Source organism: Aethalodelphis obliquidens, unplaced genomic scaffold (genome assembly GCF_003676395.1).
Source record: "Aethalodelphis obliquidens isolate GAN/ISIS:26980383/991018 unplaced genomic scaffold, ASM367639v1 scaffold4, whole genome shotgun sequence".
NCBI classification, from domain to species: domain Eukaryota; kingdom Metazoa; phylum Chordata; class Mammalia; order Artiodactyla; family Delphinidae; genus Aethalodelphis; species Aethalodelphis obliquidens.
The window spans coordinates 71,296,310-71,320,501 of record NW_020837948.1 but is presented as its reverse complement, the minus strand read 5'-3'; the positions used below and the strand labels follow the sequence as shown (position 1 = coordinate 71,320,501).

At 37.6% G+C, this 24,192-nt stretch overlaps 1 protein-coding gene across 5 annotated transcripts in view; it reads right to left on the bottom strand.

Annotated features, from left to right (window-relative positions):
• Window positions 1-24,192, bottom strand: part of PDE4D (phosphodiesterase 4D) — a 1,268,462-nt gene that overhangs the window by 196,399 nt on the left and 1,047,871 nt on the right. For all 5 annotated transcript variants that reach the window (XM_027101064.1, XM_027101065.1, XM_027101068.1 and 2 more), the window contains 2 exons: window positions 23,054-23,245; window positions 2,440-2,476 (listed from right to left, as the gene is read on the bottom strand). In XM_027101064.1, coding sequence (XP_026956865.1) covers window positions 2,440-2,476; window positions 23,054-23,245 — 229 coding nt within the window. The remainder of the gene's footprint in view (window positions 1-2,439; window positions 2,477-23,053; window positions 23,246-24,192) is intronic.

The window sequence follows — 24,192 nt, the reverse complement described above, 5'->3', positions numbered from 1 at the left end:
GCTGAAGAGAAGGCCATGGACAACTGCCACTAACTGGGCCTTCTTTCTTACGGGCTTCCCCAAAGTACTCTATCAAAACTGTTCAGGGTTAAACAGGCTTTTAAAAAAAATTCTAGTAGAGCTTTCTAGATCATATACCCTAGTAAAAGGCCATTTGTGAAAACTGTGACGAAGCCACTGAAAAAGAATCTGCAGCCTCTGGGGCAATAACCACCTTCTATAAGGTGTCATGAGTCATTAAGCTAATCATAAGCAAACTTTCCTAAATAGATTCCAGGATTATTTTCAGGCATCGTATATGCTTACAAATTACACAGAGCTGGTTTTATTCAAAGTTCCAATTTCAAGGGCATTAAGTATATATCTTATTTATTTAAACAGTTCACTAACACAGACTAAATGATATTTTACATATATATATTTCTCAGTATACTGAAATTCTATTAGTTTTTTGGAGGCTGTAAGTACACTTAAAAAAATGTCTAATTATGTAAAAGACTAGATTTCCTTAGAATTTAAGGGTGCTAATAGCAAGGTTCAAGTCAAATTTATTGACCAGTTAATTGGAGATTCATACAAACTACCTGAAGTAAGATGATAAGGTATCATATACAGATTATTTTTTTCCATATTTTTCTATATATTTTTCTTACAACAATACCTAGAGATTTTAGTTAGAAGCAAGAATAATAAACTAAATAAACTCAAGTTGGAATGATTGTTTCTACATTTGGTGATGGTCATTTATAAATTATTTTGCCTGATTTATTCTGTCTACTGAGAGCTCTATATCTAAGAGCTCTGAGCTCTTAGATATAGTTATGGGTCCTCAATAGCAACCAATTAAAAGTCCTTAGCTTCGTAAGATTTGCTATCACAAAATATGATGAAAACATATGATTGTAAATGTTTTGAACATAGAAATATAGATATTAGAAAGAACTAATGATATCCAGCAAAACTTGAAGCAAATGAGACATTAACCTTCTAAAAGGATGGTGGTTGCATTCTATCTTTAATTGTCTGCATCAATGAAAAAGATCACTATATACTTTGCTATTTACTGACTCATTAAAGTTTTGGTCTAAATTATAGCAATTAAAAAATTTCAGGAAATTTGAAAAAGTGGAAGAATCATACATAATACTGCTATCCAAACCCTGCCATTATGCATTTTTTAAAAACAATGCGTATTATGACGTTTTGGAGATGAAAGAGCCCTTACTGATAACAACACAAAATTCAGTAAGTATTTTATTTTCTAGAAATTGTGCTGAGCGTTTTACAAGCTTGGTACTATTTCAATCTCTTGACAATGTTATGAGGTGAGTAGTCTTGTAAGTGTCATTTCACAGAGGAGGAAACCAGGCTTGCCCAAGTTCAGTCAGTTGTCCAAGTTCATTCATTTAGCAAGAGTGGGCTTTGATGGGCTTTGACTGGGCCCTGACTATCTTAATCCAGCTGAGTCCCCAATTTTACCAATTGGAAAAAAGAAGTCTTAGGCAAGTTAAGTGAGTTGCCCAAGGCAGTAGAGCTAGTTTTGATGTAGCCTTGATTATGATTTTTATAACCCTCTAGATCACTTGTATTCCGATAGTTAACATTTCCTATTAACAGTCCTATTAACAGTTGGCTTTAAACATGCTTCATGCCCCAGGTTGAATCAGTTTTATCCCATTCTATCCATAGTCTGTCCATACCAGTGGCTCTCAACTTTTCCTCAGAAAATACTGGGGCCTTTAAAAATTACAGGTGTTTGGGTCCAACCCCCAGATTTTTGGATTCAATTGATCAGAGGTGCAGCATGGGATAAAATCTTTCTAGATGATTCTACTGCGTAGCTAGAGTTGAGAAGCACTGGTCTGTACAAAGAATATCGGGTTATCAACCACTTTATATATATTTCAAAATTCTTTAGATGGTTTTTTCACCTTCTAGCATTTCTGTCATGTGGTTAAAGTATTTTCATGATTTGTATACCTAAAAGGAATAAATAAACACAAATGTGTCACTCAGTTAAATCTTTGGACAAATAACGTGTTTAAAAAAAGAGTCAATAAAGCATCAGGTTGAAGTGGAATACGGAATTTCAAGAACTGATTGTGCACCTAATTATACTAAATGTAACTTAATCCATGATATAGCTTTCCTCTTTTAGTGCTTATGTCAGTTAAGGAAATGTGGTCCCATTTAAGTATGTCACTTGGGTAATTTGTAATTTGAAGCAAAGATACTCATTGGGTCTATGGGTTTATAGGAAACAGACCAATATGGCAAAGGTCACATTCTCTAGCATGGCTTTTAAATTACTGGAATGAACCACAGAATTTGTATTTGTACTTGTGTTTGATTTAGAATGAAATGAAGAACCTGAACTAAGCCCCACAATTAAATTTTCAGATGAGTGAGAAACCTGTCCATTCAGCAAGCTGGGCTTACCTGTGCAAAGGGAGTCACAATCAGGTCATCTCCATGTCTGAAAAACAAACCAAAGCCCACGTTAGATGGCACTGATCACTCTAGGACCACTTTCAAGCAATATTAAATAGTAAGTTTCTCATTCATAAATCCCCACAGAGAATTACAGTAATTCCATCCTTATTCTTCAACACATGTTCTTCTCAGTCATGGGCGTGAAGATGTGTCTTCTGGGATGTTAACCATTGTCCAGTTCCCTGGGTGAAAAGAGGGGCTTCTTGATCATCAACCAAGGTCACTGGCACTTATTATGCACACGGAATATGTAACAGTAGAAACGGAGTTCCAGCAGCGGGGCCTGAGTTTTACTCTTTGCTGCTTATGGTGAGTATTACTGAAGGGCACTATGGAAGGAGCCAGCAACGGCAATGGCTCTGGTGAGAGGTCCCTGGACCATCTAACGTTGGAAGGTGATGAGCATCAGGTGCTCTGCATCATCATGTGTGAGCCTTGGATGGGCTTGGAACTGTGGATGACATAAGACTGCGTCATACTCTAATAAAAACCAGTGAAACTTTTCAACTGACTCACGTCCCAGCCGCCGTAGTTACGGGGGAATGTTACCCCGTGTGTGCTGTTGTTACAGCAACCTCAGTGACACTGTGCCGAGGATGCAGGAGCAAGGTGTCTGCATGACGTGTCTTGGAGGGACAGGGAGAGGCAAGGAAAGTTGTGAACATTCTGCTTGGAAGAAAGTAAGAAACCCAGGCCCAGAGTTCTTTCGTGGTGTTTCTTAGTATGAATACTTCATGAGAAGGATTTCCAAACTTTCCACGGGCTATTTCTTGATCTAGCTAGCTGGAACTCTTTAATCAAAAGGGAATGGAATTATTCTACACAGAAAGCTTCCGGACATGACCCTAACTGAGAATATTGCAACTAAATGGTTCACTCACTCATGAACAATTCTGGAAAGGGCTTGAGTGACCTACAACAGCACTCATGAAATATGCTTCGGCCCAGGCAGCATATGGATGACGTTAGTAAATGGATTGCTGCCAATAATTAGACCAGTTGTTAAGGGCATCATCAAATTACACAGAGATCTTGAAATTCAAAGTGTGGGAAAAATAAAGCAGAAAAGGGGTGGAACACACTCTAAAGGAAACGTGTGTTATTTTGCACCCTCTTCGTTCCACAGTTACATTTTTGAGGGGCACTGCTCTTTGGAGAGATCATTCAGAGAGCCAAAATTTAACTAATACGAAATCTAGATATTTTCCCGAGGTACAGTCTTTGCTTCCATTTTATTCTTTATAATTTCCCGACTACAAAGTTTATTTTCTAAGAACTTAGTCATCTTGGCCAAGGCACAGTATCATTCTGAAATCAATCCCTGGAAATAAGTCTTTTAATTTTTCACATGAATTACACTGGACTTGAATCACTCTAAACTGAAAAGCACGTGCATGTGTATTAAAACACTTTATTCTATCTTTGGTTGTATTTCATTCCCAAGCACTATAAAATATTTATTTAGAATATACAATATTTAGGGTAATTTATCAGTCTTGCTTTCTTTCCGTGTCAAAGCATGAAGAAAATTAGTTATAATTTTAGTGATGGAAATATTTCACTCTTGACTTACCCAGAAATTGTTTTTGCCAAATATCTCAAGACCGTCTCATTTTAGTCACAGTAGAATTATTTCTAGCAATTCAGTGGCAAATGTCCTCAATAAATAACCTATCCTTTTCTTTTCAAAATTATGTAAGGTTTAAATTATCTCTGAATAGGGACTTCCCTGGTGGCACAGAGGTTAAGAATTTGCCTGCCAAAGCAGGGGACACAGGTTCGAGCCCTGGTCTGGGAAGATCCCACATGCCATGGAGCAGCTAAGCCTGTGCGTCACAACTACGGAGCCTGCGAGCCACAAATACTGAAGCCTGCGCGCCTAGAGCCCGTTCCATGAGAAGCCCGTGCACCGCAACGAGTTGCCGCAACTAGAGGAAGCCCGCACGCAGCGACGAAGACCCGACGTGGCCAAACATACTTACATAAATAAATAAATTTTTCAAAAAAAATACATTATCTCTGAATATATACCGAATGTATAATGACAGAATCTTTGTCCAAGCCTTTGTCGGTAGCCTGCCCTCGAGACCATGGGCTGAACTGGAGCCACCCACTCTGGCCCCTGGGGCAGGGGCAGCCTCTCCCCTCCCTCAAAGAGAAGCTTGCGGAGTTCTGAGCCTGCACTGCTGGCCACTGGAGGTGGGGATAGGAGGCTCAGTACAGTAGCACACCACTGAACTTCCTGTTCTTCCAGGGAGGGATGACAATAGAACTACTCCCTATGCCTCTGGCCATCCTTCCGCTACTTTTGTATTATTTACTACAGTGCTTTCATTTCGACCCTCATTCTTTCTGTAATAAGAAGTCAGAAACACTGGCAAGAAACTGAAAGAGAGAAATCAAAAAGCAAACCCTCACAGACATCTCACTGGGATCCAGAAAACTGTTTAAGCACTTAAATGGGGAAAAGCCTCTTGCCCTCTTGCAAAATAAACTCAACCAACAGCAGCGCCTGAAAATACCGTTTTGTAACCTAGTTCATTTCAAGATTGTGTTTGAAACACACGAGGCAACGACCTTTCCACACTTTATTATTACCAAACCAGAAGGAAAAGGGCCTTTCCAGGCTTTATTTTTACCAAACCAGCAGTTAATTAGAAGAAAGTTTATACTTTATTGAGAGAAGATTTCTAATCCTACAAAGCTGTGAAAAGCATCAGAGGCCACAAAGTATCTGCTGCTTCTGAATATCACGCATTGCAAATTTCAGGATGGTAAGTGGCTGGATGAACTAGGGCTTTGAAGAGACGCCATGGTCTGAGGCTTACTTCCTGAATGTTGTGCAAACTTTTTGATCTTCTGTGCTTCACTCTCTCTGGCTATAAAACCAGAAAGACATTCTCCTCTGGAGTTTGTCAGTAGGATTAAGATAGTGGTATTGTGAAATCCTGGTGTCTTTCTTCCCTTAGACTCAAAACTATCACCCATTCATCACCATCTTTGATCCACCTCTTTTAAAATTAGAGAGTCATTAGAGAACAAGTATGTTCTTATTTTTAATATGCACATAAAAATGCTACTGGGAGCCCAACACAAAAAATGCATTTAGAAGCATAAAAATGCTTCTGGGAGCCCTGCTTGACAACACCCAGGAATTCGCCCCAGGAGGAACTTTTCTACTCACCACTCTTTACTCCCATGTTCACAGAAGTACAGACATAGAAAATAAACAAACAAATACATACACAATGTACTTGATCTTGTAAAAGCTAACATTTATACATATACTGAATATAAAACACATATTAACTGTAGAAACTTCGGGAAATACAGAAAAATTTTAAGAGCCATCCAAAGATAACTGTTGTAATGATTTGTTTTTTTCCAAAAAAATAATGTGGGCTCTGAGAAAATGTAAATGTCACATTTAAGAATATAATGAGGCTTTTAAAATTACTGTTGAAGGAGGTATTATGATTTCCATAAACTTCTAGTAAACAAAATACTACTAAAACAAAACACAAATGAAAAACTCTGCTTCATCAGTAGCAGATTCACCTGAGGATATGGCTTCTCTGCATTGCTTGGCCTTTTAGTTTAGAACTAGCTCCACTGTAAGTAAAAAGAATTAACTAGTCCTTTCGCCTTATGGAACCCCAGGGACTGAAGTTCCTATAACACAAAGCCAACCTCAGCCATACCTGAAAGTGATCTTCCTCTTTGATGCTACTGCCACTTAGAATTAAAGTAATCCCTTTAACACAAAAGCTTGGTCCTGTGGTCAAAATCACAACTACAGAAACTTGCATTTTGGAAAGAATGTCCAGCAACATTTTACTGAGAACTAAAAATAATGTAAATTAATATAAGATCAAAACTAAAGCAGTTCAGTATTGTGTACAGTAGTATCTTTCAATTTGAAATTTTTCAATGTCAAATTCCAAGCCATTTGTGCATGTCTGTATACACAACTCTGATAGTTTATCAATAATGCTAACTAGTTATCAATCATCAGGTTGAAATGATTACCCTCACTTGAAGATCACCTTTGTGTTTATATTCCAAATCAGCACCAAAAGAAGAAACCAAATTACAGCCCTTTCCCCAGTTTTAACAGACAAATAAACTAATACTTATTCTACAAAAACAGGTGACTGAAGTCATCCAAGTTCTTAACTTTATGAGGAAACAGCTTTCTTTGTCCTTGAATTGTAATTTCCTAATAGGCTTGAGTGGTAACTAATCCTGGCATCCCTTTCACTGATGCCCAGGAAAGTCACTCAATGTTTTGTTTATTTCAGCTCTGGGGGCCCTTTTAATATGTTCCCAGTATTTTTTATTTCTTAAATGGGCTTTCAATATAATTATTTTAAAAAATCAGAGTACAAATATCCAACAAACTGATAAATAATAATGGTATTACTTTCAAACAGTTATAATTTTTATAAAACAATAATGATAACCAATATTTATCAAATGGTTACTCTGTGCCAGGAACTGTGCAAAGCACATTTCACTGATTATCTCCTATTTAATTTTTTTTGTACATGAGGAATGGAAGGCCCAAGAAGGACAAAAAAAATCACCATGCCCATGGCGTGATGGGGTCAGGATTCAAAGGCAGGCAATATGACTCTGGTGGGTCTGTGCTTAAACACTGTGCAATTCTGCACCAGTAATGGCATTTATCAATGCCAAAAGCACATCCCAAACAATGCCTAATCTCTAGGCATTTTCCATTTCATAAAGATGATATGTACCATAAAGACAACAAATGGAAGAGTTAACATATAAATGCAAAAAAAATTAAAACAAAAAAATTACTAAAATGACTTACAAAACTAAACAATCTCTACCCACCTGCTGATTTTCATGTCCTTCTACCCTAAGCTAAAATAATAAAATGAAATAAAATAATTTTTGGTTTCCTACTGAGGTGATAATTCTGGCTGAGAGTTTAATATTATATGTCCATATTCAGGGTGTAGCAAGACTACATGCATATCATATGTAACAAAGGCCTCTGGAGATGGCATTTATGTGCATATATACATGTATATGTAAACATCTACATATAAATGTATTTATGTATATATTGTGTGTGCATGTGAGTATAATCCTAGGGAAAGCATTTTGATTTTCTGCCTCTGTATTTCAAATGGGGTGGGAGGGAGATAAAGGTACTGTACCCACCACCATACTTATCCGCATAAAGAAAATTTACTATATTATTTTGCTATATTTTTACTATATTTTATATTTACTCAATATAAAAACCCTTCAAAGACCAACTGCTCTGCAAATATTACATTTTAAGGTATACTTCCTAAGATTAAAAACATATCATGGGGGGACTTCCCTGGTGGTACAGTGGTTAAGACTTCGCCTTCCAATGCAGGGGGTGCAGGTTCGATCCCTGGTCAGGGAGATAGGATCCCTCATGCCTTGTGGCCAAAAAACCAAAACATAAAACAGAAGCAATATTGTAACAAATTCAATAAAGATTTTTAAAATGGTCCACATCAAAAAAAATCTAAAAAAAAAAAAATCATGTGTCAATGCAAGTTCATCAATTATAACGGATGAACCACTCTGTTATGGGGGCAGAAAGTATATGGGAAATCTCTATACCTTCGTCTTAATTTTGCTGTGAAACTAGAAATGCTGTCTGAAGTCTTAAAAAATTAAAAAGACAAAAATATATCGTATAACTTTAGAAAGGGATGTGACCTTGGAAGTTATTTAGTCTTCTGAAATCTAAATCATTTGCTCACTTCTTATTCACAGTTTTAATAATTAAGGCCTTGGCCTGATATTTGACCAAAAACATTCTAAAAACAAAACCCTCAGTTTTTGGCCCATGTGTGCTCATATCACGTACACTGATGAGAAAGTAAATGAAATTGGAGCTAATGCAACATAAGCAAAAATTCTCTAGTCTGAAGTGTAATCTCTTCTTTATTTGTCATAAAACAAAAATTTAGGCTTCGTTAGAGAACGTACATGATGCCAATAAATGGCCTCAAATTTGTTAGTTAAATGATGGCATGAAAGGTCATCTGTTTTCAGAATTATTCAGCAAAAGATTTTCCAGTTGTAAGAAGTTAAGTGTTTTGCACATGTAGAGACACACTTGCTAAGCCTATTTATTTTGTTTAATAAAAGCTAATACAAGAAAGGGGTCCTTCTAGGCATGTTGATGTCACAAATTATTGTCACAGAACTTTGATGACTGACCTCCATGGGCGGGGGGAGGGGGAAGGAGGACGGGGAAAGGACCAAGTACACAGCAATCTTTCACAAGTGCCCTCACTCTGTTGTAGGAACAGGTTCTTCTTTTCTGGTTTATCTTATTTGACAGGCCCGTTCTTACTGTCAGTGGCTCTGCCTTCTTGGTTTTTCTCTAGGATGGGTTCCCAGGGAAAAGATTTATGGGTAGCTAGAACAACAATTTTTTAAGATCTGCATGAGGTAAAATGATTCAGGAGATTAAAAGGAAGGGTGTGATCAAATGGGGAGAGGAGGGACAGCAGTATGTCTTCTGCATGCCTACTATTGCCAGACCCTGCTCTACTAACACACGGTATTTAATTCTGATGCCTCTGCACTAAATGCATGCTCATATTCCCATCCTAAGATAAGGAACTGGTTTCTGAGAACTTAAGTAACTCATCGGTGGTCATGCCCTTGGCAAGTGGCAGAGTTCAGTGGTTTCCAAATGCCAGGCTGAGACCTGGTACTGGCCCAAGAGAATGCTCATTGGTCCTTGTGAAGGTGAGAATAAACATGAAACATGGAGTAAGGATTTTTAAAAAGTCATATTAAAAAACAAAAGCTAACCATATTCCTTTGGAAAACTCTCCTTTATTCTGAGAATATGTGCCACTCCCTTTGTAAAGAATTCTAGTGAAATGCCTTTGGAAAATAAAATGATTGTGTGTATCGACGGGAATTTCCTTGTTAAATAAATAAAGTCATTTATCTGGCAAAGTAAGCACTTAGTAACCCTGGGTCAGTCCCCCAGATGGTTTTTGAAGTCTTCGTGAGTCATGAAATCCCAAGGCATGAAAATGAGCAGTGGAGCTGGATTTAAACCCAGGCTTTAAATACCGTTTCGCTTCTACTGCATCATGCTGCTTTCTGCAGGCACAAACGGATTCAGGCTATTCTGAAGCCCCATAAAAGTACATACTCTAGACTCTAGAACATCACGGTCAAACAAAAGTTTTTGCTGTGATGGAAATGTTCTCTCTCTGTGCTGTCTAATACTGTATCCACTAGCCACCGTTACTACTTAGCATTGAAAATGTGGCTAGTGCAAGTGAGGAACTGAATGCCACTTTTACTTAATTTTAATTAATTTAAATTAAGAGAAAGTCACCTGGGGTAGTGGCTATCATCTTGACCAGTGCAGCTCTTGAGCAATCTTTACAAAACTTCAGTTTTAAGTTTGCCAAGGGAAGACAATGTTTTATATAACTGAAAAAAACAAAAATCTACTCTAAGCTTGGGGGCAGAAGAGCATTGATATATTAACGTAACAAAAATACTTGATTGTTTGGCAAAGACCCTAAGTGGAAAGATTTGCCCAAATGGCCATCAAGATTCTCTACCCCTGAAAGGGAAATAAAGATTTTAGTTTAATTGCTTTGCTTATTATACTCTCACCTAGAGGCTACTGTGCCGGCCAGCAAATGCCAAAAAGTATGGTCTAGCAGCAGCTGCTGATCGAAATCAGTATGTTCAGGGTCAAGATACCTGGATTCTAATTCATGGCGTGCATGTGTGTGCATATGCAAGACACATTTTTGAGCAGAATTTTGTATTTCTGAAACTGAGTTAATATTTTCCATTGTTTCCTTACATGATTGTTTTGAGGATCAAGTATTAAACTTCAGAGGAGAATTCTATGTCAGCTATAAAGATTATACAGACTTCAGGCAACTTTAAGAATATATTCCTTTCTATATACATCACTTCCCAAAGAGTGTACCGAAACTTAGAGCCACAAAGGGCAAAACATGGTGGACCTTGTAAATATCCTGAACTTAAACTGATGTCTTCGAGGTTTGTTCATGAACCTTTAAGACATCCTTTCACCACTTTCAAAGTGCTTTGGTGTTTGGAGTGCTGGGTTATAGATAAGCTGTCTGTCTGGGAAACATCAGGTTCCTTTCCTGGATAAATATAGTACAAGATGGGCTACCTTTAAACAAATGTAAAACAAACAAACAAACAAACAAAAAACACCAAGAAATAGTGAAACATGTAGGAAATTTTATCTAATCTCTATAGTAGGTGGGAGAAATGAATGGAAACTCAATGTATTGAAGATAAATAATGAGCATGAAAAGACATAAAACAAAAGTGTGCTGTCAACACATGGAATTAACTCCGTGATTTGATGCAAAAGAGTTCTTTTTACCAACTGCCTTCTTTTTTAGCTTCTGTAAAAATGTACTCATAATTGAAAATAACAGTGATTGAATGGAAGTTTTATTGCACTTTTTTAAAGATCACCACAGGAACCTTTAGATAACACATAAATCATAATGCTTGTTTTCTGATTTTCCTGGCAAAAAAACCAAAAATCAAACAAAGGAACAAAAAATAACCAGCCAAACAAACAAAACTGGCCCTGGTGGATAGAACAAATTCAGTCTGGAGTTCTCTAAGTCCCAAAGGAGGAATCGATGTTGAGACACGGAAACATGAGATCTGCATGCGGCCCTGTTCTCCCTGGAAAGAAAACTAGGAGCTAAAAGGGCTTGGTCTTGGGATCATTCATAACACTTACTAGCAGGCAACATCATGCACTGAACTGCTTAAATGATTTTCTGTCACAGTGTTGACTCCCACATTTGCAGAGATGTAAACAGATGTCCTTTCTTTTTCTGCTTTTTTCAAAATTAATTTTTATTGGAGTATAGTTGGTTTACAATGTTGTGTTAGTTTCTGCTGTACAGCAAAGTGAATCAGTTATATGTATACATATATCCCCTCTTTTTTTTAGATTTCCTTCCCATTTAGGTCACCAAAGAGCATTGAGTAGAGTTCCCTGTGCTATACAGTAGGTTCTCATTAGTTATCTATTTTATACGTAGTAGTGTATATATGTCAATCCCAATCTCCCAATTCATCCCACCCCCTCGGTACCTATAAGTTTGTTGTCTACATCTGTGTCTCTATTTCTGCTTTGCAAATAAGTTTATCTGTACCATTTTTCTGTATTCCACATATAAGCGATATTATACGATATTTATTTTTCTCTTTCTGACTTACTTCACTCTGTATGACAGTCTCTAGGTCTATCCACGTCTCTGCAAATGGCACTATTTTCTTCCTTTTTATGGCTGAGTAACATTCCATTGCATATATGTACCACATCTTCTTTATCTATTCCTCTGTTGATGGACATCTAGGTTGCTTCCATGTCTTGGCTATTGTAAATACTGCTGCAATGAACATTGGGGTGCATGTCTCTTTTTGAATTATGGTTTTCTCCAGGTATAAGCCTAGGACTGGGATTGCTGGATCATATGGTAGTTCTATTTTTAGTTTTTTGAGGAACCTCCATACTGTTCTCCATAGTGGTTGTATCAATTTACATTCCCACCAACAGAGTAGGAGGGTTCCTTTTTCTCCAAACCCTCTCTAGCATTTATTGTTTGTAGATTTTTTGATGATGGCCATTCTGACTGGTGTGAGGTGATATCTCGTTGTAGTTTTGATTTGCATTTCTCCAATAATTAGTGATGTTGAGCATCTTTTCATGTGTTTATTGGCCATCCGTATGTCTTCTTTGGAGAAATGTCTATTTAGATGTTCCCCCCATTTTTTGATTGGCTTATTTGGTTTTATTTGAAAATACTTAGGAATAAACCTACCTAAGGAGGCAAAAACCTGTACTCAGAAAACTATAAGATACTGATGAAAGAAATCAAAGACAACACAGATGGAGAGACATGCCATGTTCTTGGATTGGAAGAATCAATATTGTGAAAATGACTATATTCCCAAAGCAATCTACAGATTCAATGCAATCCCTATCAAATTACCAATGGCATTTTTCACAGAATGAGAACAAAATTTTTTACAATTTGTATGGAAACACAAAAGACCCTGAATAGCCAAAGCAATCGTGAGAAAGAAAAACGGAGCTGGAGGAATCACGTTCTCTGACTTCTGACTATACTACAAAGCTACAGTAATCAGGACAGTATGGGACTGGCACAAAAACAGAAATATAGATCAAAGGAACAGGATAGAAAGCCCAGAGATAAACCCACACACCTATGGTCACCTAATCTATGACAAAGGAGGCAAGGATATCCAATGGAGGAAAGACAGCCCCTTCAACAAGTGGTGCTGGGAAAACTGGACAGCTACATGTAAAAGAATGAAATTACAACACTCCTTAACACCATACACAAAAATAAACTCAAAATGGATCAAAGACCTAAATGTAAGGCTGGGCACTATAAAACTCTTAGAGGAAAATAGAGGCAGAACACTCTTTGACATACATTGCAGCAAGATCTTTTTTGATCCACCACCCAGGGTAATGAAAATTAAAACAAAAATAAACAAATGGGATCTAATTAAACTTAAAAGCTTTTGCATGGCAAAGGAAACCATAAACAAAACAAAAAGACAACCCTCAGAATGGGAGAAAATGTTTGCAAATGAAGCTACCGACAAGGGATTAATCTCCAAAATATACCAACAGTTCATGCAGCTCTTTTTCTGCTTTTAACTCTTCTACTTCCATTGACAGGTTGTAGGAGTTAAGGTCTTACATATGTCTAGACATAACTATCCAGTAGTCAATGACAACAAATTTTTCTTCATCCAAGATTAAGAAAACCCTGAAGTCTCAAGACAATGAATGGGAAGCTGACACAAAGCTTGAGAGAAACCGCAATAGGCGGATGGAATAATTGGGGATATTTCTTCAGTGAATCTCACCTCAACCATGCCACAAAGTGCCAGGAATCTGATAGCAAAGCCCAGTGTTCGATATTCTTGACTTGCCTTTTTCTGAAGAAAAACCACAGGCATGGTTGAAGGCTTTCTTCATATTTGTAAATAGCATATCTTTAAATTTTCATCTTACAGGGATTTAGTGAGGATGATTTACTAACAATCCCTGGTATATCTTATCTCAAGAAGCACATCACATAAATGTTCCAGTAGTGTGATTATTTTTCCTCATATGGCTCATACAACTGTACAGGAGACACTGAGAAAAATTCACTAAGGATCTAAGAATGTCAAACAAAATCAATAGCTAAAGTGATTGATGTATTAGTGGAAACAGGGATTTACATAGGAATATCAATATTGACTGGGTAAATGTCCTTTTCTATCTGGGTAAGTATCTAGAATTTTTTTTTAAATGACAGGAATGCATCATCCAAACAAAATTTTTGTCTTGTTTCCATGGGTCTATGGTGTCTTCAAATGATACCCAGACATGAATTAGGTACTGTCAATATTTGCTGAGTGAAAGCATGACACTCTCATTCAAAAATGCAGCCAATCAATATACTTATTTAGAATGTGGTAGAAGACACAGATTACCTCCATTGGAAATCAGCTTTCTCCTTTCTCCTGACCTGTCACCATTCGCTCCATTCCCACCACCTATTACCAAGATTTAAAGTTCAGAAAATTTTCATTTTATAACACTAGAGCATGGTTTTGACTTTAGTCTCCTTTAGTACATGGAGGAAAGAGCATTGGGATTAAAAAAGGCAAGTGAGAGTCCCCAGGCACGGTATCTATAACTGACAGAACTAGATCCTCTTGTGTAATGGCCATTTGTTCATTACAAGAAGCAGGAAAAGCTCATAATTTTCAACTTGGTTCATTCATCTAGGGTCACACTGCACTGAGAGCACTATGCAGGTTACTGTGCTTTTTTCATTGAAGACGGTTTTCAAATGTTCCTAATTTTAGTTGCATAGTTAATTTTATTCATACTTTGCTCTTAGAGATGATGTTCTTTGTATACACTGCATAATAAGCCAGCTCTTCCTTGACCAAGGTTGATATGAGTTTGCTCTCTAGCAGGGATTTGATCTCACAAAATTATGGAGTAATCACTTTTATTATTAAGCTACCATTCTCCCACATGTTTTTAAAAAGCAGATGTTACCCTGTGTAAAGTATTAAGTCTGAGGTAAAAGCATAACTGCATAGTCAATCATTTACAAGTTTAAATAGTTTACCTTCACAGTGCCTTTTTTTCTAAAGTTACGGGAGTTGAGAAACACTCAGGTGACTATTTTTCTGTTTTTTTTCTTTTTTCACAATTAAAACTAGAGTCCAAACACTGAGGAGCATACTGGGTATGAAGGAAATTCAGAAAAGGAAATTGGATGCTAAATATTAGGGCAAACTCTCCTAAAGACGTAATAGCATTTTAGTAACCTTAGCATGAAAATAATGAGTTACTGGTAAGTTTTGTCAATCTCAATTTCTTTTTCCCTCTGCCTTAAGAACTCTTCATAACTAATGTTTATCTCTTCATGTCCCCTAAGACCTCAGGATATATCACTTTGGCAGTGATAAGCAAGGGATATTAGAACACATAATTAATTTGTTGTTTTAAAAGACTGGAGCATAGCACAATGATACTAAACAAATGCTGTGGTAATGCATTAAAATCCACTATTTTTACCTTGTGTCATTAACAAACATGCTCATTCAAAATGTCAGAATATTAGAGCTTCCTTTTTATGATTTTTTAAGTATGAGATTAGAAATATAAAATGTGTATTCAGCTGCTATTTTTAATTCCTTAATTCAAAAATTGAATAAGCATGTTTACCTAATTTATAAGTATTTTTTTAACCATTTATGGCCCTCCTGTTTTTTGAGCTAGAAATAAAACGGCCCCAGGGACTGAACAGAGAAGTGGAATTTTTAAAACAACAGAAAGATGAGAAAAGGTAGCACAACTAGTAGTAGTACTCTAGTAGCCAATGACCTTAGAATATTCTGTCAATAGACTTCTTGGGATTTAATGGCTAGTGTAAGTTTAGTGTCTGTACCAATACTTAATAATAATAATAATAATAGTAGTAGTAGTAACTTGCCAACCCTCAAGGAGTGGAAGAAAAATCCTAGTTTATCTGGCTCACTACCAAAATGATATCACTCTTGATAATAATGAATTATTTGTCTACCTGGGGTCCTAACAGAATTAAGGATAGGATAAATTCTCAATTCTAGAGCTCATCCGGAAGTTCATGGCTTTCAAAATCTGCTGAATTTTTTCTTTCTCTTAACAAAATTTCTCTTCACACAAAGATTTGATTTAGCTCCAATCCTAAGGACACAAATAAACACCCTAATCCAGAGGTTCTCAAACTTCTTCAATTCATGATACTCTTAGCACCTCAGTAGTTTTTTACAGCACCTCACTGGCCAAAAGAAATAACTACCATGGCAATTCTTAAGAATTTAGTTCAAACGATTTAATAAGGTTTTGCCTCCACAACTGAGCGCTCGTTGAGTCCTGCACAACTTCTCACTCCGGAATGAGCCTGGATGTTCTGCCTCCCTCACTTCCTGGTCCACGCTGATTTTTGTGCATTGCTTGCTTCTTATCACAGCAATTGTCAATAACCCAGTTTTGCAAAGATATGATGTCATGGAAAGAAAAGGAATGATCTAAAGTTGAAACTGGGAACTATTTCAAGCTATTAGTTCTCCAGGTGACTGACAGATGTTTCTGCGTTTAAATTTTCCCTGAAAATTTAAAATACCTCTGGAACCCGTGTGAGTTCCCTGTGGTGGTCCAGGGTACCTCAGCACATGTCCTGGCCCTAGTTTCATTACTCTTAAACCATTGAGTGAGGGGTGAGGACACTCCCTCAGTTGGGAAAACTCAGGAATTGAGGAAGGAATTATTTGACCACAGCACCTTTCTGTGTTTACATGATGGTAGAGGACTTTCAAATGGCAGATCAAGGTTAGAAAAGAGACAGATGCTCATCAGTGCTAATAAGATCTAAAAATATAGTTAGGTGGGGTTACAGACTTTTCATGTAGATCCAGTGAGGACTAGAACCTTTGTGGTGCAACATTTCTTTTTATTTTTATTTTCAGAGATGCCTTAGTAAGACTAATGAAGAATAATGTAACCTGCAATAGAATTGATGAATAGGTATATAAGCAATCATTCTTCCTTTTTCAAACTCAGGACTAGAGGCAATACCACCTTCTACCCCATAGTCATAGGAAGAGGCCAGGAACAGCTACAACCAAAAACTCACAAAGGCTCAAGAGGTGGTGAGGGACTTCCTAACTGCTAAAGAAAGGGTAGAAATTTGAGTTGGGGATGGGGGATAGTGTCTCCTAGCTGAAAGAATGCCCACATGGGGCACCCCAAAGCCTTGATAAATGAGGTCCTATCCTTCTGTATGGTGACGGGGACTAATTAGCTAGACTGCCAAGTGTGCCCCAGTTTTCTATGGTACATTGGGTCCGCTCACTTCCTCTTCATTGCCCCTTCCACGCCCTCCCCCATATGTATCAGTATGTAGATATGAGTAAAGAGCAACTTGGATCATCTTTGGATTCTCTGTGTTAGTGTTTATTCAGCAGAAGACGGAGACTAGAGGTCCATTATCCAGATGAATTGAAACGTGTTTTCAACTGATGTGGTTTGACAGGCAGTTTGTATTCAATAAACTCATAGTTTTATGATTAAATTCTATTTGTTTTGTTACTGATAATTCTCCTGTTAATTTTTCCAGGGACTTGTATCTATGTATTTGTAAATACAAATAACATATCATTGAATGAAGTGCAGCAACAGAAGTAACTGTTATCCAGAAGTTAAAATAGTTTTAAATGCATTCTGAAGAATTTAGGAGGGAAAAAAACCTGCACATATTTAATGTAATTATCCATCTATTCTGTAATTTTCTTCATGTTTCTTCATGACAGCACTTGGGCAACCTTCTGTTATCTAGTTGTTTCTATTCTTATAAAATAATTTTTTACTCTTAATGATAGTTTTTTTTAAAAAAATACTAATTCTTTTTTATAAATTTATTTATTTATTTTTGGCTGTGTTGGGTCTTCGTTTCTGTGTGAGGGCTTTCTCTAGTTGCGGTGAGCGGGGGCTACTCTTCATCGTGGTGCGCGGGCCTCTCACTGTCGCGGCCTCTCTTGCTGCGGAGCACAGGCTCCAGACACGCAGGCTCAGTGGTTGTGGCTCACGGGCCCAGTGGCATGTGGGATCTTCCCAGACCAGGGCTCGAACCCGTGTCCCCTGCATTGGCAGGCAGATTCTCAACCACTGCACCACCAGGGAAGCCCTTAATGATAGTTTAAGTTTACTTTTCATGTATTTATTTCTTTACTGTACTCAAGCTAATCATTAAAATTATTTCTATTTCTTATTACTCTTAAGAATTAAGTTGCTTCTCGGGATTACATTTAACAAACTATGTAACAGTCTTCTGAGCAGAGGCTGCCAGGAACTTCTCTTCTGCCTTGTACAAGCTAATTTTTTTAGATGCTGAGTTTAGCCTAGTTCTATAGACTTGAGTCAGTTGCATATTTTCCAAGAGTCAGTTGCATATTTTCTTTATTACTTCTCTGACCAATGTGAGCTTGTATCTTCTTTTATTCTTAAACTATAAATGGAAACTAAATTTTCATAATGCCAAGTCATTCATTTGATCAACTGGATTTGGTGAACAGGTACTTCTGCTTCTCAGCAGTTTTGCCACAATATTTCACAGCACTTTATGGCATTTGCAAATAATGTTCTCGTAGAAATGATCGAAATGTGTGTTGTGTTTTTCAAGAAGTTTAAGCTCTCAGGCCCTTGGGTCTCTCATCTGTAAAACAGCGTAATAATATCCCTCTGCATAGGACTGTGGAAAGTATCAAATGAGATTACAGATGTGAAATACTTAGAAGAATGAAGAGTCATGTACACATGCAACGTATGCTGTGATTATTATTACTACCATTATTAGTCTTATTTTCTTCTTGTGCCTCAGCTATTTAATCAGTATCTATTTATAGAAGATAAGATAATGCCATCCTGTCTTATAGGAGGTAATTATCTTCCTTCTCTCTTTACCAACAAATTAAACAATTATATTTCAACTTAAAGAGCATTTAATGGTTTTCCAAAACACTTCATTCAAATAGATAATCACAAACTTTCATTGCTACTGTTTGTATTTGAAATTTCTAAGGGATTTTCTCAATAGGAAAACTTAACTAGAACAGTTAAGTATAAAATCATCAAAAGTGATTAAAATATATAATAATGTCATTCTCTATAAAGTGCAGTTGAATTAAAGACACCGAACAATCTTCCCAGCATTATCATGAACTAGGTAAGAAAATGGAGGTTTACAGATGGCCACATGTGAAGTCAAATGAAGAGAAAGGATAACACTTTATCTGTAGATGGAATGTATAGTATCAGATTGAAGACTGAAATGGTAGTTATTTATTCTATTCACCTTGCTTCTCATAGAAACATCTCCCTAGTAGAAAGAATGCTTTTCAGGAGTCAGTTACTGTCAAAGGAAAACCGTATAGCAGCAATATAAATACCCAGGGGGAATGAGAAAGCTGAACATGTCAAGACATTATTTTTCAACAAAATATAGAGTTGCATCACGGTCTAATTAGATTTGTCACTCTTATGTGAGTCCAATCAGATAAAGGAACTCTTGAATAGGTAGAGGGAAAAATGAGGTCATCCTCGTAAGTTTACTTTGGAAAGAAAAGCACTATTTAGCTGTTAAATATTGTAGCCTTTTCATAAAATGCACAGATACACACTGGTATCCAAAAATCAATTTGCTATAATTTTAGAAAATACCAATAGAATACATAACTATGTAAAACAGAGTCTACTAAGTCACTGTGAGTTTGTCCCTGGCCTCTATCAAAAGCCCAGTTATTTCACATTTGATGAAGTTGGAGGAGATGACTTTCAACCTGGTCATTCATCCATTCAACATTATATATAACTATCTATAGGGCTTTTCAGCATTTTTCTTTTCTACTCACCCCTATTCTGTTCTCTTTTTATAATTGCAGTGTGGCTCTATTTAGCTTTTTCCCCGTTCTCAAGCTGCCCCATCACTCTTTCCTTTAGTCATCGATGGCTATACTTTTTTTTTTTTTTGCTTTAATTGAAGTGTAGTTGATTTACAATGCTGTGCCAATGTCTTCTGTACACCAGAGTGACTCAGTTATCCACATATATATGTTCTTTTTTTATATACTTTCTACTTGCATGAAAAAGTAGAGGTCATAAGCCATCAATTCTCTAAACATTTCAGCCATCCATCTCCAAATTTATAGCTCCCCCTTTCACTTCTTTTTCTCATTGTTATAAAGAATGCAGTACTTGTCTCTACTACTTTTTCAAGGTTAGTCCCTTTACTTAGGCTCGTGATCATATGTTCATCAGCAGCTACAACTCCATACTTAACCTCTGCGTCCCTCAGCTTAAGTGTTCTGAATTCAAAAAACATTTCCCTTGAACCTAATTCTCCCTCAAGCAGCTTTAGTTTTTCTTTTCCTCTTTAACTTACTAAACTTTTAAAGAGATGGTTGCACTTGCTGCTATCTCTACTTTCAATTCACTCCTTCACTAATTCTTCTATTACCCCACTAAGATGCTTCTCCCACTGTTCAGCCCAAATCGAGTCATTACAGAAGGGAATTGGTTCTTCTAATTTCCCCTCACCCTCTGCACTGTTGTTTCTGCTCTCTGTCCTTGTCCTTTAATTGTTGTCTTGTTTCTCCTAGAGTTCTGGCCTCAACGTGTAAAAGCCAAATTCATTATGTCATTATGTTGTCCACTCTATCCTGTGTTCCCATGTCAACATCACCATTCATTTACTTGTTCGGGGTCAAAACGTCAACATTCTCTCTGATTCTCCTTGCCCACTGGCTATCTCCCAACATGCACACGCGTGCGCGCGCACGCGCGCGCGCACACACACGCACCATTCTGTAAGCCTATTGCTTCTTGCATCTGGACTAACCTCATCCTACCCCCACTCCCTTGACCTGGGCCTCCATCATATTCAGCCTGCTTTGCTTCTATGAATTTCAACATGATCTATTTCCCTGTAATCGCTTCATTCTATACAATCATTCAACAATAGAGTAATCAGAAGCAATAAAAACAAGAATGCGATCACGTGATCCCAGCTAAAAACCTGTGGCTCTGAGGTCCCATACGCTGTATTCCGACCTTCTTTTTCTCCTGCCACATTTCCCTACTCACACCAACCAGTCATTCCTTAACTGAGCCATGACTTCCCTCGTCCCACATTATCTAAATGTTGCCCCCTTCACCTGACTATCCCTGGCTGGCAAACTCTCCTTCGCTTCTCCTTTGCTCTCATAAATGCCTCAAGGATGGCGCTCACCAGATTTTATTCCAAAGGTCTAAAAGGTCAGCCCTTTTGCCCTGCCTCTCCCCCTACCCCCATGCAGACGGGGAGCTTTAAACACACCATAGCTTTTCAGTACGTATTTTTATTACATGTGAATGAATGAACAAATGTCTTAATTTTCAAACCTAAGAAAATGGGATAAAAATAACATAGAAATAAAGCCAATGGGAAAAGGAAGTTGTTTTGTAGTGAAGGAGAGTGGACGCCATCAATACAATGAATTCATGCTGAATATGTACTAATTAGTGAGTGTGAAGGAACAGTTGAACGGGAAAGTCTAAATTTCCAGAAGGCAATTAGGGGCTATGGATCTGGAGCTCAACGGAGGTTGCAGGGCCAGAGATACTGAGCAGTAAGTCATCTGATGAAGGCTGATAGTCGAACATACATACAAAAGAGTTTTCTAAAGCAGAGCCCAGAGGGTCGGGCTATACTTTGGAGAAATATGTTAAGGGGTGATAAGAGAAGCTGGTGAAGAAGAGGTCTGTGAGCAGTAGGGAAGAGAGCACACAACAGTGATGGCAGCTAGGAGATGAAATGCACCTTGTATTTCCTTTAATAACTGGCACCATGCCTTCTGCTTTATGGGTGGCCAATAAACATTACTTGAATTCATGGATTTTCAGAGGTCAGTATGATTTGAAGATAGATTTCAGAATATTAAGTCAACAACAACATATAAGGAAATATAGAGAATAGATGTAGATCTTGGGGTGGGCTCGGAAGGATGGGCAGAGATATGATTATGCAGAAGTTTTATTACCAAAAACAACAGATAAAAAAGGAGGGTAGATTGGATAGTTTTTGAAAGATGGTGGAGACCTGTGCATAGAGGTAGGTGATGAGATGCTTTTACCTGTAGACCACAAGGACAGAAATTAGGACTTACATACTGTCTTTTTCACTAATTATTTGATCTAAAACCTGTCATTTCATAAGATTATTAGTTATCTGAGACAAGAACTCTGTCTTAGAGTTTTCTTCTCTCTCCTGCAGTTCTCAAAGACAGTTACACAATGTGAATTTCAGAATCTGAATCAAAGTGATTGTACTTTAGCTGCTCATTCCTAGGGAGAAGACAATGTTGTCATTTTACAACCATTAATAAATGGCAACTAAGAGCCATAGGTTGGGAAGTGAGTAAAGCATAATTCCATTTCTAGAATCCCACAGAGACCTATTAAGATACCCTGATGATCTGTTAGAATACCAAGAACAACAGTAGACCCTCGGGAACCCCATACAGCTCCTCTAAGATGTACTGCAACCTGTGCTGAGTTTCTGAGATGGTGTCATGAGAAGATGGTGATGTTATCAGACAAATGCCTAGATGCAGAGGAGGAAAGCAGACACTAACTCTACACAGAGGCAGAGTGACCACCAATGACAGTGCAGGTATTGAGTGAGAGTTAGACCCTATTTAGAAGCCTCCAGAAACTAGGAAACTAATGAACACTACAGTAAGCACAAGAAAATGAGCTAATGATGGTGTATGATCCGCGAATCTGCTTTAATTACTTTCCAAGTTTTAATTACTTTCCAAGCTGTGGCATGTCTAAAATGATATTCAAGTCTGTCTAATGTTTTCTGTACTTGCCTCCCGTGATTACTATTCCCCAAATGGTTTAATTTAGGCAAACCTTCACAAAGATTTCAAATGAACTGGCAAACCAGGGCTAACATCTGCACAGTACGTCAATGGAGATATAGTCAAAGGGCTATACGTGCTAATATCACAGGGACTTGCAAACTGAGTTTAAAGCCTGTCACAATATTCGAAAATATTCACATGGTTGGGTAGCTAAACTCAGGTCCTACATGAATATAAGCTAAAGTTTTAAGTGTAAATGTCTCCATTGCAAATTTAATTCTCTCTTTTCCCAGACAATGTATTCTCTGGGAAAATAAATGTTTCTTATCAAGAGTGACAGATTCAATCTACCATTTATCTTCAACTTGTATAATTTTAGCCACCATCCTTTTTAAATTAGAGAATGATGCAGTTGAACACATATCATTGGTTTTATCTACTCTAGAGGGAAATTTACTTGAGTTTTCTCTAAGCACGCCCTCTTCTCTTTGCTCCCCCTCACACTTACATGTCACTGGCAATGGAGGAGTTCCGGGACATAGACTTTGGCGAGAGGTCATAATCGCTGTCGGATCGGTACAGAAAGGACTCCCGGCGTTGACTGTGGACAAAGTTTGCTTGGAGAATTAGCCCAGATCCCGGGCTGGTCATGGGATCCAAGGGACTCCGTCCAGAAGATGTGCCATTGTCCACATCGAAGCTGTCAATTAAGGAGAAAGAATGACATTGCTGTGAATTGCATGTTAATAGTTTAGTAAAGGGAGACTTCAGTTTAGGAACTGACAATAGGAAAACTTACAGCTGATTCCTGCTGTCAAAAAAAATGGTAATACCAAAATACACAAAAGAAAAAAAACACACTGACTTCATATACGTGTCTTCCTACACCTTTGAGTACCTCTGTTCACTGACCAAATACAAAATATATAGGTCTCTCTGAACTCAATTTCAGTTTACAAGGAGCCATTCTGCAAAGACTAGCTCTCCTAAGTACAGAATTCCTTTTACATAGTAATTCACTAAATATTTGGGTTCAGTTCAACAAGTGCCCATTACATGCCTAATATCCTTGATTCCCCAAACCTGGGCTTCTCCACTCCCACCTACACCTACCCAATCACTAATTTCTATTGTGGCCACTTCCCTCCATCCCCACTGCCAGTATACTAAGTTCAGGATTCTGTCAACTGTCACCTACATTATTATAAGAGCCTTTAAATTAGTCTCTTGAATCCATTTTCCACCTTGTATGATTCTTCTTAAAATCTAAACCTGACTGTGTTATTCATCAGTTCAAAACCTTACAGTGGCTCACTGTTGTCCTCAAGATAAAGTTCACATTTCTTGGCTGAACTGACAGAGTCTTAAGCATCTGTTCTCAAAGACAACGAATGCTTTTCGCAACCTCGATATGCAACACTCTTCCATCGGGAACTTCATACTCCCCTCATATTGAACCACCACCTACTTGTATCAGACTCTCACTACCTAACCTTCTGCTCCCCAATTTCTCAACCCTCCAATCTCCTGCCTAATTGTTATTTATCCTTGAGGACTTAGCCTTCATCTGAAATGCTGCCCTGATACCCCAGAGCTTCATGAGATGCCCTTTCTCTGTGTTCCCAAGACTCTTTCCCACTCCCCACT